The sequence below is a fragment of the Phyllostomus discolor genome, chromosome 14, assembly GCF_004126475.2.
Source record: "Phyllostomus discolor isolate MPI-MPIP mPhyDis1 chromosome 14, mPhyDis1.pri.v3, whole genome shotgun sequence".
Taxonomy (NCBI): Eukaryota; Metazoa; Chordata; class Mammalia; order Chiroptera; family Phyllostomidae; genus Phyllostomus; species Phyllostomus discolor.
Window position 1 is genome coordinate 36,290,203 of NC_040916.2, and position 18,066 is coordinate 36,308,268.

The following is an 18,066-nucleotide window of genomic DNA, read 5'->3' on the forward strand; positions in this document are numbered from 1 at the left end:
AGGAACCACGAGCCGCTCCCAGGGCTGATAGCGCCACCTGGCGCCGCAAAGGCTCCGACTCATCCTGCGAGCTGGGAGGTACAAAGGGTGAATCGGCCTCAGTCCAGCGTGATGACGTCAGGACCGAGCGTCTTTTTTCCCCGCCCCTTCCCCCGCCCCCCGAGCTGCCAGTACCCGACGTGGCGTCACCGCCGTATACCCTTACTTTGCGTGCGTGTGTGCGTGCGGCGGAGGTGGCGGCGCGGAGCTCCGCGCTGCTGCTTCTGGGGCTACTGCCGCCCCTGTCGCTGTCCGGCTTCCTCGGACTGCGGAGCCGACCCGGCGCGCGTCCCAGCACCTCGGCACCGGACGCGGCTCGGCAGGGCGGCCGGCGGGAGGGTGGGCGAGCGCGTGTCGGAGGCCGCCGCGCGGGCGGGCAGGGGGGCGCTCGGGAGGGAAGGAGGCGGGGGCGGCGGGGCAGCAGCGGGCCCGGCCGGCCGGGGAATGTCGATGCCTGACGCGATGCCGCTGCCCGGGGTCGGGGAGGAGCTGAAGCAGGCCAAGGAGATTGAGGACGCCGAGAAGTACTCCTTCATGGCCACCGTCACCAAGGCGCCCAAGAAGGTGCGGGGGCTCTGGGTGGCGGCGGAGGCCCGGACCGGGGCCTCGCGGAAGGGGCGCGAGCGGGTCCCGCGCTCCAGCTAGGTCGCGACTTCGGGGGCGAGGGATCGGGACGACTGGGATGGTGTAGGGTGGCGAGTAAGCCGTCCCAGGCCTACCCCGAGCTGGAACGGCCGCCCCTGACCTCACTTTCCTTTGTCCCTAGGCCCTAGTCCTCCGGGATCTTTTTGAAACCCGGCAGGGCCGGGCCTTGAATTCGCCGCTGACTTTTCCTGGCTGGAGGGCCTCGAAGACGGGAGTGGGAGGGGTGAACCGACTCAGCTGACCCCTGTGACCAGCCCCAGGGGATGGGGGTGTGCACAAAATCTCCCCAGGCGAGTGGGCAAATTTGGTAGAGCTACTTTGGGAGCAGTGGCCAGTTTATCCAACAACTGCGTGCTAGCCCGGAGGCAGGAGAGAAAAATGCCAGGAGTTAGCTCTTCTAGGCAGGTGGAAGCGATGAGGACAGCAGGAGAGTATAAAGAAAACTAGGATTTTCACCTTCTGCGGGTGTCCACCTTTCGACAGATGTAAGCAATTAGCATTTGGGGGTTGGTGACGGCAGACACTGTCATGGATACAAGTTGATCGCAGTCGCGTGAATAGACCACTTAGGCATCCCTGGCGAAGGAAGCTGGGCGGGGGGTGGTGGCGGACGGGTGGGTGGGAAGGCACGATTGCTCATTCCTGACTGTTTTTAGGGAGGCAGAACGGGTCTCCTCTATTGTGCTGTGGGTTGAGCTCAAAGGACATCCTTCTGATTGTCTCGTGGAGATTAAAGGGCGACCTTTGGAACTTTCGTTCTGATTAGCTCTCAGAGTGGTGGGACCCGGATGGCTCCTGCGCTCGGAGCCTTTGCTGCCAACCACATCTTTCCTTCCACATACCTGGCACCCAGGTAACAGTGGATGAGAGAATCTTTGCAGACCCGTGAGAACCTGGGTAAATTATTTCCCACCGGTTTAAAAACTGTTTCAAGGCCGCCTCTGCCTGCAGGGTTAGATGCGTGCGGTGCTTGCATGCGCTGAACTGAGCCAGGTTGGCAGCACTCAGTATAGTCCTTGAAGCTCCTACACGTGAACCAGTTAAGCTGTCCTAAGTGGGAGAGGTGACTTTTTTTTTTTTAAAGGAAATTAACCCTCCAGAAATCAAAAGCACGGTTGAAATGGCAGGTCGCTGTTGTGTGCTTTTGCTCCATTTTCCCATGAACTTAAGATCTCAGCAATACAGTGCCTTTTAAAAGGTTGTGGAAGATCCCTTGATTCTAAGGAGCCTGATTAACCTTGTTTTTAGTGCTCTCAGTTCAGCGGACTGCTTCCTTGGGGCAGTGACCCTTTGTAGTCTGTGGTTTAGAGGCAGGCGTAGCCTTTGTAAGGCGAATGCTTAAGGGAGGCACCTGCATGATCAGGGGAAGCCGGAAGCCCTGGTACCCTAACTCCTTGCACTCGTCCTCTCCCCGGGAGGGAGCCTGTCTTTTGTGTGGCTGCTTAGGGACTAGGCACCTTCATTCCTACTGGCCTTTATTTTACTGGGCCCTTATTCTCACAAGTTCCACTGTTGATAAGACAAAGTTTGTATTATAGATCGTAACTCCGTAAAGGCAGGACTCTGGCGCACCATCATATGCGTGGTGCCTGGCCCTGCCCCTCGTGGGTACTCCACTGTTAATTGCCCACCTGGCTAACGAGTAACCCAGATGTCTGCGTGGCTGCTTACTAGGAATAAGTATCCCTTTTCCTCTCTTCCTCCCTGGAGGGATATTGCTCATGTGTACTATCGTCAGGCCAAGTGCTGATGATTTTATAGACTCATATCCCTTTAGCTGGCGGAAGCAGCCTGGGCTAGGAATGAGGGAAGAGCCCACAGAATTTTCCATTTGCTGGTCAGTGTGTCCCCGTGTTTCTTATTAATCTTGCTCTGTCTGAGATTTATTGCCTAGCACTTACACAACACTATATTAAAGTGCTTTATGATAACTAATTACCTCTCCCCTAGTGATGATAAAAGTCATTTGTTTAGTTAATGAGTGGGTTGAGGACTAGTCAAGGTCACGCAGCAGCACGTCCTTGGTGATCTGTTTTTTTTCAGAACTTCAGCTGAATTGGGCATCATGACCGGGGGCCCTTCTGTGCCTCTGCCATGTGTTGGTACCGCGAGAAAGCGTGAGAATGGTCAGAGAAAAAACGTGGCTTGGCACCCACCGAACGGTGTGAGGAAAAGCCCTCTTCAAATGGCGCTGTCCTTCACCTGTGACCATTCCGGCGTGGCTGGAGACCGAGGAATTCTTGGGTCATTCCCAGCCCCAAGGCCCCTCGAGAAATGAGGACATTTCTGATGCCAGTCAGAGGCTGTAGGTTTCTTCAGGGTGACCTTGATGGTCCTCAGATCAGACGCCACTTTGGGGAAGAGTGGGTGCCCCTCGATTAAAACCGTAGGTAGTGAGATCCTTCCACTGTTAACTGTAACATACTCGGTTGTATGTGCCTCAGGGTCTGCCGAAGTGCTGTGTAGGTGACAGTCACTGGTGTGACTCAAGGCTTGACCTGGGTGCCAAGAAGCCAACTAAGTGGCTGGCACCTTGAGCAGGTGACCTTCTGTGCCTCGGTTGCCTCCTTTGGCAAATAAGCGCTTTTATTTGCAGCACGTGGAAACAGGCACGGGGCGGGAACCGAGATAGAGCACAAGTAAGAGAGGTCTACTAGTGTGTTATACTCTGTCTCTTTAGCGGGCATTCGAGCTACTTCTAACACAGGACTTATATGCCATAGATAGGAAGTCCACACTGTAGAAAGAAGCAAAAAATAGTTAACCCTGAGGGCTAAGGCCGTTGAGGAGGCTGACCGTCACATGTGGCCCTCAGCTTGCTGGTAGCCTGAGGGCGAAGGGAATGCCGGAGTTACGGTCTCATTGGCAGGCCCGGGAAACGGCACGTCCCCATTCCTCGGGAGGAGACCGGCACCGACACGTCCAGAGGAGACTCTGGTGGGACGGTGGGCGGAGCTGCAGATGGCTCACGGGGTGAGGCGTGCTCCCAGTGGTGGCTGCTGATTCAGACGGTGTGACCCGGAAACTCTGGGCGACAAAGGAGCCCTTTCGTTGTACATTGTAGCACAACTGAAGGGGGTCCTTGTTTAACGTTGTCGGTTCCCAGCGGAACCCGACAAGTAGGCAGGTCAGCCCGCGCGCCATGATCACTGGGTGTTCGTCCCTCTCGTCCTGCACCTTCGTGTCCTGGAGGCAGGAGCCGTCCTCGGGCCTTTAGGAACGGGCATGGTGTCAAGTTGATTTTTCCCCCCCAATAAGGTCAACCCAGACCTCCAGCTTGTTGTTGAAACTTACTAAAATAGACGCGTCTCTCTGGAAGGCCTGTCAGAATGTTTGCTCTTCTCTGCACTTCGGGACATTTGGAGAGGCTCTTCAGAGGAATACTGCAGGAATTTGCCCTGGAATTTGTCCGTCAGACCTTTACAAGCAGCACAAGAGGGGCAAGGAGAGAAGGAACACAAAAGAGCTTGCTTTTGCTTGTAGGATATTCTTTATGTGAATGGAAACTATGTACCCGAGGGGCCAGCTGAGCTGGGAAGTATAGCGGGTAGAGCCCCAGGGAGAAGTGCTTAGCTGCTCACGTGTTTGGTGGAAGCCGGGGTGTCCCCTCCTCTTCAGCGTTGTGTTGCGGCATTTGCATCAGTGCTTAGGGTCCCTGGGAAGAGATCTGTCCATTGTCTGCATCCCTTGCTGACAACATTACAAATGGGGACCACGGGTTTTATCAGGAGGGCATCATTTGCATCCAGTGTGTGTTGCCCAATGTAATGTCCCTGTAAAGTTGTTCACAAAGTTTTCAATGCATTTTGGTACATATGACGTAGATAGACCCTTAGCTGCCTGGGACCCTGATCAGTTCTCTTGGCCGTCTCACGTAGTTACGACCTGTCAACAACCACTTTCGTGCTGTCTCGGGCTGTTGTTTACAGGAACTGCCAGTAAAGGAGGCTCACTTATACCTGTCTGCTTATCCAGTTTGGGGATCTGGCTATTGAACTTTTATGAAGAAGGGCAACCCTCATTATACTGGGTATAGTCGTTCTGAACACGTCATAGTGAGGCGGGTCAGAAGCGTCCCCATCACGCACGAAGAACAACACGTTCGCACTGGCCGGAGTTTGTTTCAGCCTGAAATCTGAGAATCTCAAGTGAGAGACGGATTCCTGCCGTGAGGTTTCCTCGAGACTCCTGTCAACACCTCGAGTACTGGAGGGAGTCGGAGATTCACACGGACTTGGGTCCCCTCTTGTTTTCTGCTGTCACACTTCCTTCTGACTCAGTCAGGGGTTCTCGCTGTCCCGCTGTCGGCCGGTTGTTAGTGAAGCTTCTCTAACTTTCCCTCTCTGTCCCCGACACTGAGGAGCAGCACGCTGTGAGTCAGCGCTGGGTTTCCCGGGGTCAAGTTCACCTGCAGTCTCGCCCGTCTGGGAGACTTGTCACTTTAATGTACCGGACGGGGGTCTTAACCTGTCTGAGCCTTTCTTTCTTTCTTTCTTCTTTCTTTCATTGTCTGTAAATGACTATTTCACTCTCATTATTGTGGGACAGTTTTACTGGGTGCACAATTTCAGGTGGACAGTTATTTTTCTCAACACTCTGAAGGCTTGTTTTCATTATCTGCTGGCCTTAATTATTACAAGTAAAAGTCAGCTGTCTTTCTAATTGTTTCCTAGGTGATCTGTCCCTTTTATTCTGGCTACTTTTAAGTTTTTTACGACCGTGTGTCACTGTGGCCAAGGGCATGGACTCGGAGCCTCCGGTCTCCCACCTGTGAAAGGAGCAGCAGTGGTAGCACCGCGGGATCGCCGAGGGGGTGGGCACTCAGTACGTGCCCCTTGGTGTATTCACTCCCGTGCACCTCGTGCGGCCGGGCGGCCTGGTTTGCCTGGTCCAGCTCTGGCTCACACCGCTGAGCCCGGTATGCTGTTCCGTGAGTGCCTTCCTACACCCTGAGAAGCCCCGGTCTGTTTGAAATGTCCTTAAACAGCCCAAGCAAAGACGTTTCTGCTGGAACGTCTTCTCAAGAGAAGGAACGTGTTCCCTGACCAAAGTGTTGTTATGCAGCGCTGACACCTGTCGAACACTGATGTCGTTGTTGGTTCCCAGGCCGCACCTGGACAAGGGAGGACCGGGCGCTTGTGCTGGAAGTGGGACCCGCTCTGCCTGACCGCTCCGCGCATCGCCTGCCCCCCCCCCCCCACCGCCCCCGCCCCACACCACAAGATGCTTAGAAAGAGGCCGTCTGTCAGACACTGGGCTGGCTGAGTCCAGGAGCGTATTTCTTCCCCTGCAGTAGTTCGGGAGCCTGAGGTGGTCGGTGCTCTTTGTTCCCCCCTCCCGCCTTGGGGTGCTCCTCAGCCTCCCCAGAGACTCCTTGTCAGCGCCTTGAGGGCTGGCCTCGGGGACTGACGCTCACTGAAGCCAGCAGCTCAGGGAGACTTTGTGCTGAAGCTGTTTTAAGGACTAATACCTGAACGTTGTCCTTCGTCGGTATCTCTAGACCAGACGCATGAGGGCGAGGACCACACCTCACGCACACGGGTCGTATGTAAGTGCCTGCACGTGGTGCCACGGGTCCCTGGTTTCTGAGCAGAATCTGCAGGGTGGTCACCCCCGGAGAGAGTGAGCTGGGCTCCCTGGGTGGCCGTGGCTCACTCTCCCCTTCGGTTGGCCGGGCTGTTCTTCTTAGAGCTCTCCCGCAGGGTGACAGCGGAGGACCAGGAACTGCAGGGGGAAATGACGAGAACTTCCAACACCTTAGTGCTCCCCCTGTACTGCCGGAAGTAGGTGAGATGGGAGACCTGAGAACACGTGGCCCCCAGCTTCTCGGCTCAGTCGCATGAGAGCCGCAGGGCAGGAGGCGGGAAGCTTAGGGATATCCTTAGACGTAATGGAAATGGTAACTTGAATTTCCCATCAACTTTTTTTTTAAGACTTTATTTATTTAGAGGGAGGGGAAAGGAAGGAGAAAGATGAGAAACATCTATGTGAGAGAGAAACATCGATTGGTTGCCTCTTGCACACCCCCAACCAAGGACCAAGCCAGAAGTCCAGGCACGTGCCCTGGCCAGGAATCGAACTGGTGATCCTTCGCTTGCCATACGACGCCCAACCAAATGAGCCATGCCGACCAGGGCCCCATCAACTTTGAAAGTCTTAGCATTAGGGACACTGCCCGAAGTTGAACTGGTAGTCTGATTTTCACATGCTCTTCATTTAAAGAACAGAGGCTTACTGTAAGGGTGTTTGAGATTTGGGGACCAGTGGTGAGTCAGTCGAACAGTTTCACATTGGAGTGTGTGTGTCGGGAGTCCTGAAGGGAACGGGCGGCAGCTCTGCCCAGCGGTGCTGGGCAAACCTCTGATTCTTCTCGTCCTGCAGCCCCGGCCGCCCTTCAGGACCGAAGGCTGAGCTGGGTGTTCAAAAGCTATATGTGACCCCATCTCTGGAACACATCTTCTTTAGAGCTGCAGCCTTCTGGGAGCCGGGCCAGGGCTCACCCTAACCGGGAGCTCAGGCGCTGGCTGGCTCTGAGGGCTCTGTGTGTGGCGCTCCCTAAAGTATGTGACCTCGGCAGGATTAGGAGGAAGGGGGGACCTTCAGAACTTTGCAGCTTTGGAAATAAACACAGGTGCCTCGTAGAGATGGCAGATGTGTTCGTTTATTCTGGTAACTGATTCAGTTTCCTGGGGACGGCCAGGTGGTCTCCAGTTCCTAATCCAGGGATCTGAGTGCCCGGCTTCGGAATGCTAGACTTCTTAGCAAGCAAGACATGAAGAGTCCCAATGTTCAGTTCTTCTGGAGAGCAGCCCAGTTGGCTTGTCATGCTGGGCTAGATGAATTGTGAATGTTAATTATACCGATCAATACCGTGGCCTTGGTAACAGACTCGTAGCTGCTGTAGAATCTGTTTACTTCGAGTTTGTGACAGAAAAGGGACCGAGCTGGCTGGGAACACGGTGTTCTGAGAGCCACAAACTGTATTGTGAGTCCAAGGAGAAGCAAGCCAGGGGGGCTGACCCCGTCGCACCTCTTCCCCAGGACTTCCCAGGGGAGGCGTCTCTCTGGGGGTGGTTCTCTTCTTGTTTGCCGGTATTGGATCGAGGTTGGCAAAGGCTCGGCTTTCAGTGAGATGGGATAAAGGCTGTTTCCGATTCGTAAGGGTTAGAAGGAGAGCATCCGTGTTGGGGGACACCCCAGTTCTCTCCCGTTTGCAATTAGGAGTGGAGGGTTCCTTGCACTCAGGAAGGAAGCCCTCCGATCCGGGGAGCAGAGGGTTCAGGATTCTGCACATTCTTCTCTGACTCCGCAGGGAGGGGATTAGCCGAGCGCTGGGCATGTGTGGAATGAGGGCACCTCGCCAGTTGCTGCTGAGTTCGGACCAGGCCATTGTGGAGATACAGTCTCTCCCCCGACGAGCTCTTTGTCGTGCTCTCCTGAACCCCGTGGGCCCATCTGCTGGGTCGTCTCTGTACTTGGCAGGTGGAGGTGTTATAACAGGCAGATTCTCTGCTTCCTTCGCTTTGTTTTCTCTCTGAGCAAGACTTGGCCAGCCCATCTGTTCCCTGCCTGCCTTGAGTCTCTTTCTCAAGAGCCTGGTAAACTCCATATGCCTGAGTTTGCTTTCGCAGGTCCTGCCGAGACTGTCCCAGATCAGTACTTCTCACGGAGTGGGGAGGTGTGGACGGTGCCAGTCCTCTGGGAGCTTTTTCAGAATGTTTGTTCCCAGGGCCCTAACCCAGAATGGGGGCAGGGGTCGAGGGGAAGGGGCAGGTGGAGAAGGAGATGGTGCGTGCATTTTGAAACAGCTCGGATTGGGAAGAGCCCTAGTTTAGAACCCCTCTTCCAGATTTCCTAGCGAGGCCGGCCAAACTGGCTACAAAATCTGACATTGGGATGTGATGCAGCTGCCACCTGTCTTGGGTGACTGTGGTCTTGAGGAAAAGCCTCATGTCCCAGTGTGAGAGGTCCTGAAAATTACCTGTACTTACTCTTCTTTCCTGAGGTATCGGTGTAAGCTGTGGCCAGAAAGCACGCAGCCTGTCCACCCGGAGTCGAGGGCCGCCTGTGTCCCAGGGCCTGTGACAGGCACTCAGAATACATCTGCAAACCAGACTGTGGTTCACACCCTTGTCCCCTGGGGTGGTTCTTTGGGTCGTATGAGTCCCGCGTGGTGGCTCTCCATCATTTGGGCTTTGGCACTCTCTCAGAGCTGTGCTCGTCCCCCTGCAGTGTGCACGGGTCTATAGCAACCTCACACAAGGGGGCGCTGGCAGCCTCAGGCCCCTTCACGGACCCCAGACTGACAACCTAGAACGCTTGCCGAGCATGGAGAACGTGGTGATGGGGCCACAGCCAGGCCGTGGGCTGAGGGTTTGGGGCCCGTATCTCCTGGTCCAGCCACGGCAGTTTGCAAGGAACCTGAGGGTATCTTTAGAAAAAGTCAGTATGAGGGGTGGCTAGGCCTCCTCTGAACCAGTAGCGTTTCTTGAATCTGTGTTCTCTTGGAAATCCTGGGAACGGTTTGACTCTCTGTCCCAGTTCCCACCTCTGGTTTTTGGTTGGCTGAGCTTTTTTGGACTCAGTGGATTAAAAATCAGGTCAGAATATGAAGATTTCCTTAACATGGTAATTTATATTATGAATTCCTGGACTAATAGCGATGGTAAAATTATAAAGCCCATTTAAGGGCATTTTCGTGAAGTTCTGGCTTCAGAACACAGAGTCACAGAAGGAGCAGGTTGAGAGGTGGAGGAAGTAGCCGAGGAGCACAGATTGGAGAAAAGCGGCAGGGGGAAAAGCGGGCAGAGCCCCGAGAGAGGGCCGACGGAGCTGGGGAGCCAGGTAGCCAGGAGAGCGGCTTCCTTCTTAAGCCAAAGGGAGTGGCTTTGAGACCCAGAGCAAAAAAAAAAAAAAACTTTTTGGCCCTGAAGAAGTCTGTCCATACTGCTTTGTTACCAGATGGAACTCAGGATAAGACTGGGAGGGCTTCACGCGCACCGACAGTAAGACCTCTCTTCCTGGAAAAGGTGGTGCTGACTTTTACGAAGGGCAGACCCTGCCTCGGGGTAGGACGGTGTGTGAATGACGTGTGGGACGGGACGTGAACGCAGTGCGGTCTGGGGCACTGTGGGAAGGAAGGGCACAGAACAAGCAGGGCCGGAGGTAGCTGCTGGAGCACAGGGGGGTGCAGAGTCCTGTGACATTCCTCCTCGACCCCCGGAAGTCCGCTCCTGAGCGGGACCCCGGGCCAGGGCCTCTTCAGGTGGGCGTCCGAGGACTGTTCTTGTTTCCCTGCCTGCGTCCTGAAGGACGTGCCCCCACCCACCCACCCCGAGGGTGGCTGAGTAAGTGCCGCGTTCAAGGCCGTCAGCTGCTGCTATAAACTCACAGCCCATTAGAGAGCAGAGTCCACAGCCCTCCCCAGAGGAGCGGGAGGCCCTCGATGGTTGCATTTAGAGCTTCCCTGCAGCGTGTGGACACGCTGTTCTGCCACGAAACCTTCCAGCCTGCTGTTACTGTGAGGGCGTCTCGCTGTTTGCTCAGTGGTGCATTAAAGCCAGCGCCTCCTAATCTGGGGGAGATCATCACACCTGGTCATCTTCGTGTTGGGCTTTTAAAGAAGCCCTTTAAAGTGATCAGAGGCCCTGGCCGAGTGGCTCAGCTGGTTGGAGTGTCATCCCACACACCACACGTTTGCAGGTTCAGTTCCCAGCCAGGGCGTACACCTAGGTTGCGGGTTTGATCCCCGGTCATGGTGCATCTGGGAGGCAGCCAATCAGTGCTCCCTTCTCACATCGATGTCTCTATCCCTCTTCCTCTCTAAAATCAATAAACATATCCTTGGGTGAGGATTAAAATAATAATAATAATGAAACCATCAAAGGAATTTGAGGCCTCCCTTCCTGAACCTTACAGGTTCTATTCAGCCTGTGAAGTTACGTCGTTAAAACCTGTTACTCAGTTTGTAGAAAACGTCTTGAAAACCATGTAACCAGAATTTTTTTCTTCATTCGTTAAATGAGTACTTTAAAGGAATGACTATCACGGATATGAAACCGAGACTCAGTAATCACTTACCATGTTACTTAAACCCAGCACGCTTCAGTACATTAACAACCGTATGAGAATGTTCTTTCATTGTAGTGGAGCCTGAGAAGTGGTACCAGAAAGTGGGAAACAAAAGGTGTTTTTTTAAGAGAATTTACTTGGGGGGTCCCCAAATTTAATGTAACTTGTATTGGGAAAACCCCTTTGCTAGATCTTCTAGACGTGTTGTAAGGTGCCAGGGGACTTGGAGTGGGTACCGTCTGAGTGGCGTGCTGCAGGTGGGAGGGGAACCTTGTGGAGCGCTCTCAGTGCAAGGGCGCGTTGTCTGACTGCACTAAGTATTAGTGTGAAAGAGAAGTTGCCTGTCACCTCTCTGCACAGGATAAAGTACCTTAAAAACCACATGCAAAGTATATTTTCTGTTGTCTGTTTTAAAGGTGATCATTTCTTACAAAAATAGCCACTTCTTCAGGGGACCAAAAAAAAAAAAGTCATTGGCGCATTTGAAGCATACCAAACTGAAAACCTTGGATAAATAAATCCAGGTGGTATTGCTCAATTGCTTCTGATGTGCATAGGAAATCCCTGGTCATTTCTTTCACCCTGTAAAACGGTCCGAATTAGACCACCCACACATTCTCCTCTCCCCTGTGTCCCCAGAGAGCGTGGAAGTGTGTGCCGGGATGCAGCTTGGGCCCCTACGTCCTCCCCTCGCCCTTCCCGAGCCTGAGCAGCCGCACTTCTCAACGGCAGTTCCCTGGCCGCTTGAAGATGCTGCGTTCCTTCCCCACAGCAGTCTGGGTTTGGGAACTGAGACAGTGCTGCTTCCCTAAACTGACACGTCTTCATCTGGTGGTAGAAGCTCAGAAGGCTCTGGCTCAGTAGTACTGTTGTAAACTGGCCCCTGAAAATAAAGGGGAAGCTGCTGTTTCCAGAAGAAGGATGATAGCTCTGGGCTTGTAGGGTTTTGGGGGGGGGCTGTTTATTTTTTGCTTTTTTGCCTTGAGCGAATCACTGAGCCCTGCCCCCTGTTGTGCTGTGAAGGGTGGATCCAGTACTCAGAGGGCTCCAAAATGTTTTGGAAAATACAGATCCTCTGGTATAAGGAAGTCACCGCCATAAGCCGCCAGTGTAGGCGGAGCGCCTGCAACTGGAGAGTCGGAGGGACCTGGGCGTCCGGGCCTCGGTGCCCACGGTACTTACTAGTAAGGACGGGCTTCACACCCCTGGTCATCCCTCAGTGAGAGTCCCAGTGTACTGGTGGTTTTACTTACTGTCTTTATGTCCGGATCTCAGCAAAAATGGTTTGAGAATCAGTGGTGGTGTAGCAGTGTTACTTATTGATAAAATACGCTGAATAACTTTTCCTGCACAAAACTTGATTTTGACTTTTGGTTTGCCGTACAGCCTAAAGCAAGAGACGTTTGTCCTTGTGTGTCTGTCCACTTCACTCATTAGAAAAGGGCAGTTCAGAAAGCCCTGGATCAAGAAAACCCAGATTCCATGTTCTGGTCTGGGAGGCAGGGGTGTACGGGATGCATTCCGGGGCAAGAGGTGGCTGTTCCTTGTGAGCGGCCCCAGGAGTGGCAGGCGGCGGTCCCTGTCAGCCAGCTGTTCCCTGCAGGCTGTCTGAGATCGGGGCTTTACGGGGAGACTGTTACCTAGAATTGAACACACACACACACACACCACATTAGAGAGTCAAGAAGGGGGGCAGGCACCGCCTCTCTAGCATGGAGAGTACAGGTACGTTTTTGGTGTGGCCGACTGTCTTCGGCAGACTCTCGACTGTGTACTGTGTCTGTAATCCGTGCTTCTGGAGGCTTTTTTTTTTTTTTAAGGACTATGGATACTAAAACCATCTGCAGCTGATTGGTCTTCAGAGTCATTTCACCTCGCCCTTTGGGCTTGGAGATGCCCAGTTTCACTGCAGGATGGGTTCTGAAAGGTCCGTTCCATTCACAGTACCTGGTTCTGCGGAGTTGCTGTTTAACAGCAGGTCTTTAAGTCAGGTGGTTTTATCTAGTGTGGCGTCCCGACGGCCTTGTCCTCTCCTGAGCCTCTCTGTTGTGGGTGGGTGCCAGCTGCAAAACCGATGCGGTCTCTGTCTCCTGAGCTTGTTGGGTGTTAGTCTGGGGCCAGAGAGCCGACCGCGTGGTCTCGGTGGCCACTCTTGGGAGCTGTTTGTAGTTCTTCGGCCACACACACTCTGGCAGGGGCCTGCATGTCGCCCACCTCCAGGTGGGTACGGCCCTCCCGGTGCTGAGCTGACTTACAGGTGGGACTTACTGCAGCGAGTGTGTGAAGAGGGTTTGAATGTGTGAGATGTAACCAGTTTCAACTTCACTTAAACTAGACTTCCAGACCAAGGGAAAAAGAATTATTCCTACACGTCTCCACTCTTGTTTCTTCTGGGTAGGCTGAGATATTATACGTACGGCATTTACTCAGTCTGTGCGGCCACCTTCCAGAATGCTGGAGAGACTCCATCTTCCGGAGCTGTCCACTGATCACTTGCTCTCGGAAGGAACGTTTTCCCCACCTAAACATCCATCTGAAGAAGGCAGAGTTACCTGTTTGTAGGCAGGTGACAAGTTTGCATCTTCAAGGGCGTACCGGCATACCTTGCGGTGAGGTTTGCCCGTTTCCCTTCTGTCGGAGACCAAGACTGTTAACATGAGAAAAGCGATTCAAACAGGAAAATTAAAAGTTCTAAGAAGTGGTCATGTTAAATCTGAAGTGGAAATGTCAATGTGAACTCGTGGGTGAAACAGAAAGACTGATTTTTCTCTCCACCGAACGAACCTGAAGGGCCGCCCCCTCTGACAGCCAGTGGCCCACCTTCTGCCCCGGTGTCGGTTTGAAAAGGCCACTCCACGGGGAAGAGCCAGCGCTCCCTGGAGAAATGGCTGCTTCCAGGTCCGAGGCAGAGAACAAGGTGAGCCTGGCGTGTCGTCTCGGGGCAGGCAGGAAGCGCCCAGGCGGGGCGCCGTCGGAGGGGGTGGGAGGCTCCCCCTGGCTTGCAATCGAAAGTATCACTGCATAAATAAAAAGACACATGGCGAGTGAAAAAGAAAAAGATAGTGAGGAAGAAGCTTTTCTTTGCCAAAGAATGCCAGCTAATATATTTGGAAAAAACAATGAAAAAAAATAATCATCCTATAAGCCACCCTCCTCCCCAGCAGAACCAGTTCAGGCGGGGATTAGGAGCAGATGGTGGAGTCACCAGGGAGCAGGGCACTCACAGGCTGACAACTGTCGCTCCGCAAACGAACCTGCACTTGCAGTGGCCTCACGTGAAACAGGGGTCCAGTTTCATGTCACCAATGGTGGAACCAGCCGGTGGCGTGTCACCTGATGAGATGCAAAGTGAAGTCTGTATACAACGTCATCTATGAAGTATTCCTGCCAGAATTTTAACCTCTTTCTCATCGAACCGCAAAGCCCAGCTTCCAGTTTACGGGAAGGAAACAATATGAAAAATTCAGAATATGGAAGAATCTGTAAGGCATCTGGCCTGGACTCGTCAAGGAAAGTCAGTATCTCAGGGGGAGCGGGGGGAGGCGGGAGGAGGGTTCTCCATGAGCGGAAACTGAAGGAACCTCACAGCCAGGTGCACGTGGTGAACCTTGGCTCCATCCTGGGCTGGACGAGCCGGGGGGCCGTGGGGCTGTGACTGAGTGCAGACTGGGGGTTCGATGGTGGAGGCCTGGGGCTGATATTCTCGAGTACAGAGCTGTTGGGTTCTGTGGGACAGAGTGTTCTTAGAGCATGTTCGCTGGTTTTTTCCTTTTGCAGTGACGTTTGAAAGTATGCATTTGTACGTCTGGATGTGTACAGAGGAAGAAATCTAGTATGGAAAATGGAAAGCTTCCGTTTAGGTGGAGGGTATATAGGTTTCATGACACTGTTTTTAAAAAACCCTTTGCACGTTGAAAATGATCATGACAGAAAGTGCAGCAGCGATGGTTTGGTTGGGGGTGAGACGGGGGGCACCTTTGGTGGGTTCCTAAAGTCACAGGTCTGTTCCCGTAATTCAGGTTTCTTCAGCCACTCGTACAAAAAAGTTTTTTGTTTTTTGTTTTTTAACATAGAGTCAATGACAGTCCAATGCCAGGCACAAGGAGTGGCGAGTTTTCGTGTCTTGTTGGTAGTGGCTCGAGGGTGAGACGAGTGTGGGCAGGTCGGTAGCTGAGTAGACGCCGGAGCACAGTCCGGACGTGTGTTACGCTCTGCGGTGAACCGTGGTTTTCAGAAGGTTAGGAAGCCCTTCCCTCCCTACTTGTGGCCACTTTTACCCTCCCCATTTCACCTCCAGTTGGCAGTTTGGGGACCCGATCACCTGTTTTACCAGATCGCGGTAGGAGAGAGCAGCAGCCGGTGCAGCACTTCGTGACGAGATCGGAGTAGCCGATAAGGGTGCAGCCGCTCTTCGCTCTTCAGCTGGTGGAGTTGTTCAGGCTTTACGTTCCTTCCTCACCATCGAGTGACTCAGCAGCGTGGGCCCTGGCGCTGCCTGTTGCTCCCTGCCCCACCCCACCCCCAGCGCTGATGAAACATCAAGTTGAATCCCATTGTGAAAGGCGTGCTGCTTCTGCCTGGAATTGGATTCTAGCGTGTGTGTTACATCCTGTTGCTCTTGAGACGTGGAGACGGGCGCATGGGGGAGGGACCTGTGTGCTGTGGTTAGCTTGCCCATCCCCTGCTCCCCCCCGCCCCCCCACCCCCCCCGCAATTCAGGCCCCATCTGGGGAAACTGAGGACTTAAGAAGCCGGAGACGGGGAGGGAGGGCCTGGTGTCTCGGAAGACCGGCTTCTGCGCAGGACGGGGAGATGTGGCTGGAGCAGGCGCTGGAGCCGGCCCTGCGCGTGAGCCTGCGTCCCGGAGATGAGTCACTTCCTGGCGGCGCACCTGAAGGCAGCATGTTGGGAAGGGGATGCCCTGCTTCTTGGGGACGTTTCTTTAACCTCGCTGAAGGCCTGGAGGGTGTTTGGACTGACATAGTTCTTCCAAGCAGTTGGGGCTCGTAGGTGACGGTTTCTTCAGATGCATCTGAGGTGGGACTCAGGCCAGTCAGGGGTGAGTACCAAGAAAAGGTCCTACACCTGTTTAGCTGACGGCCCTCCCCGCTTCCTTCCCTCTGAGAACGGAGCTGGGGGAGAGGCTCGGTAGAGGAGGAGAGCATCAGCCGGGAGACGTGTGTGCGAAAGAGGCCGGCAGGACCGAGGGCGCCCCGGCCAGCGCACCGCTCACTGCTCAGTGATCGACCCTGTGCATGCCTCCAGCTCCCGGTGGCCACTCTTGGCTCAGCTGCTGAGTGTTAGCTGAGAAGGACGCTGACCGTAATTTTTTCGCAGGAAAATCACACGTGTATGCTAGCGGAGGCCGTGCGAAAGATGATGTAATGAGTTTGGGAATGTCTCAGAGTCAGTGTGCCTGAAGGAGGAGGGTACTGGCTGTTTCAGAGAGTCCTTGGCCGTGAGAAGGACTGCTCCCTCTGCCCGCTCCTGAAGTGTGCTCCCTTGATGATTTGTTCTCCTAAAACTTGCTGTTTACCTTGAGTTTAGTCTTCACCCTTGGGAGGAAACCTTTCTGAGGAAATGGACAGCTCTTAGACAGGCTTGTGAAGTCATAGGCTCCATGGGCAGTCCGGCCTGCCCCCTGGCGGGTGCGGGCCTGAGTGAAGAACACCCCGGTGAGGCTGTGAAGACTGCGGCCTGTGGCACGGTCCTGACGACGCAGGAAAGTTCTGGGACAAAACCACCCGTGTTAGTATTCACTTCCTGGTGGGCCAGGGCACGCCTGCAGGTTGGAAGGGACCACGTGTCCTCCCACAGGTCTCTGCCGGACTGGCACTGGGTCCTCGGGTGGTGCCTGGCGAGTGGGAGGTGGGTAACGTGCTCCATGGGTGTTATCCTGGTTCCTGATCCCGGTCCCTGGGCCAGCGTGTGGCAGGGGAGGTCGGGCAGGTCACTTCTCTCTGACTCAGGAGCTCCGGGCACGGCTGGGTGGGGCCGGGCAGGAAGGAAAGCCGGGTGGTGTAACGTCTCCACTGCACGGAGAGGCCGTGTTTGTGGAAGTGAGCTGCTCGGCTTCTGAGGGTAACTCAGCGCTCAGGGCCAGCCGAGTGCGTGGTGCACAGCCACTTGCCGCCTCTGGAGGCTGGGGCCACTGTTCCTGCGGCTGTCTGCGATCCTTGTCCTTGGTGGGCTCTCCGAGCTCCCTGTGCACCAGACTCCCCTCGAGGTGGCGGCAGTGCCGGGCCCCACGTTCTTCCTTCCCCAGGGCTTCCCTGTACCGCCCCCAGCAGCACACGGAAGAGAGTCAGCTCCCGTACCGCTGAGCTATTCGAAGAGGTGCTCTAAAACAGCCCGTTGAATTGGCCTGACAGTTAACTGAGTTTTTAAGGCACAGCAAGCAGACTGCTGTGTTTGGGTGAGCTATTGGGACAGTGGCTCGGTCTGACCTCCTGGCCTGTCTCGGCCGTTGGCAGTAGTGCACGAATGGAACGCAGTTGTGCGTGCTGTGAGGAAGGCTGGTGTATGGGTGGCGAGCGTCCAAACAGACAGTTCTTTAACAGGACTTTTCGATTTTCAGATTCTTTCTGGACTTCAGCTACCTACCTCCTTTTCCCTCCTCCACTTCCCCATCCTACGCCATATTTAGCCCTAGCATTTCCCTACCCATCTGGATGTGAAGAAACTCTAAAGGACACCAATTAAGACTTAAGAGTGATTGGAAGAAGTCGTGATAAGGGAAGTAATGTGAACAGAGCAGCTTTGGATTTTGTTTTTATCTCGCTGGTCACATTTGGCCCAAATGCAGCGCGGCCAGCCCGGTTAGCAGGCCGTGGCGGAGCCCTGGTTTCGCTGTGGAGAGCATCTGCCGTGTCCAAAGGTTGCTTTTGGCAACGGCGGTGTTGTTCACCATGTGACGACTGTCCAGGGGCTACCTCGCCGGGGGAGGACAGGGCTCCTAGCTGGGGTGGGAGAGGAGATGAGGTCATCGAGCATCTTTGTGTCGCTGGGTCCTCTATTTATGAGCAGGGAGAATATCAAAGAGCGACAGGGACGGACAGCTGCCTGTCCGTGTCACGGCGCGAGCTCCCACTCCGCCCACTGGGAGTACGGGCCGTGTTTATCGTTTTCGAGGTGGGGCTCTGCACTGATCGTAAGCTGCTTGCAACACGGTCTGATATTTTTATTTTCACAGCTTAATGTCTTTAGACGGGAAAGAGCTGCTAAGCTTTAGGCGACCCATGGCCTGTGTTAATGTGAGGTGGAACGTGACTCAGTTCTTAGGGTGCTGAAGAAACACACTCCGTCTGGCCA

General features: G+C 54.3%; 1 protein-coding gene across 4 annotated transcripts in view; it reads left to right on the forward strand.

Moving 5' to 3' along the window:
- Nucleotides 1–222: 222 nt before the first annotated feature.
- Nucleotides 223–18,066, forward strand: part of AHCYL1 (adenosylhomocysteinase like 1) — a 33,216-nt gene continuing 15,372 nt past the window's right edge. Inside the window, exon 1 of one of the 4 annotated variants that reach the window (XM_028502826.2) lies at nucleotides 223–603. In XM_028502826.2, the coding sequence (XP_028358627.1) occupies nucleotides 484–603 (120 nt within the window). In that variant the 5' untranslated portion in view covers nucleotides 223–483. Of the gene's footprint in view, nucleotides 604–13,959; nucleotides 14,270–18,066 lie in introns of those variants that run through there. The other 3 variants (XM_028502825.2, XM_028502827.2, XM_036015731.1) reach the window with 3 other exon arrangements.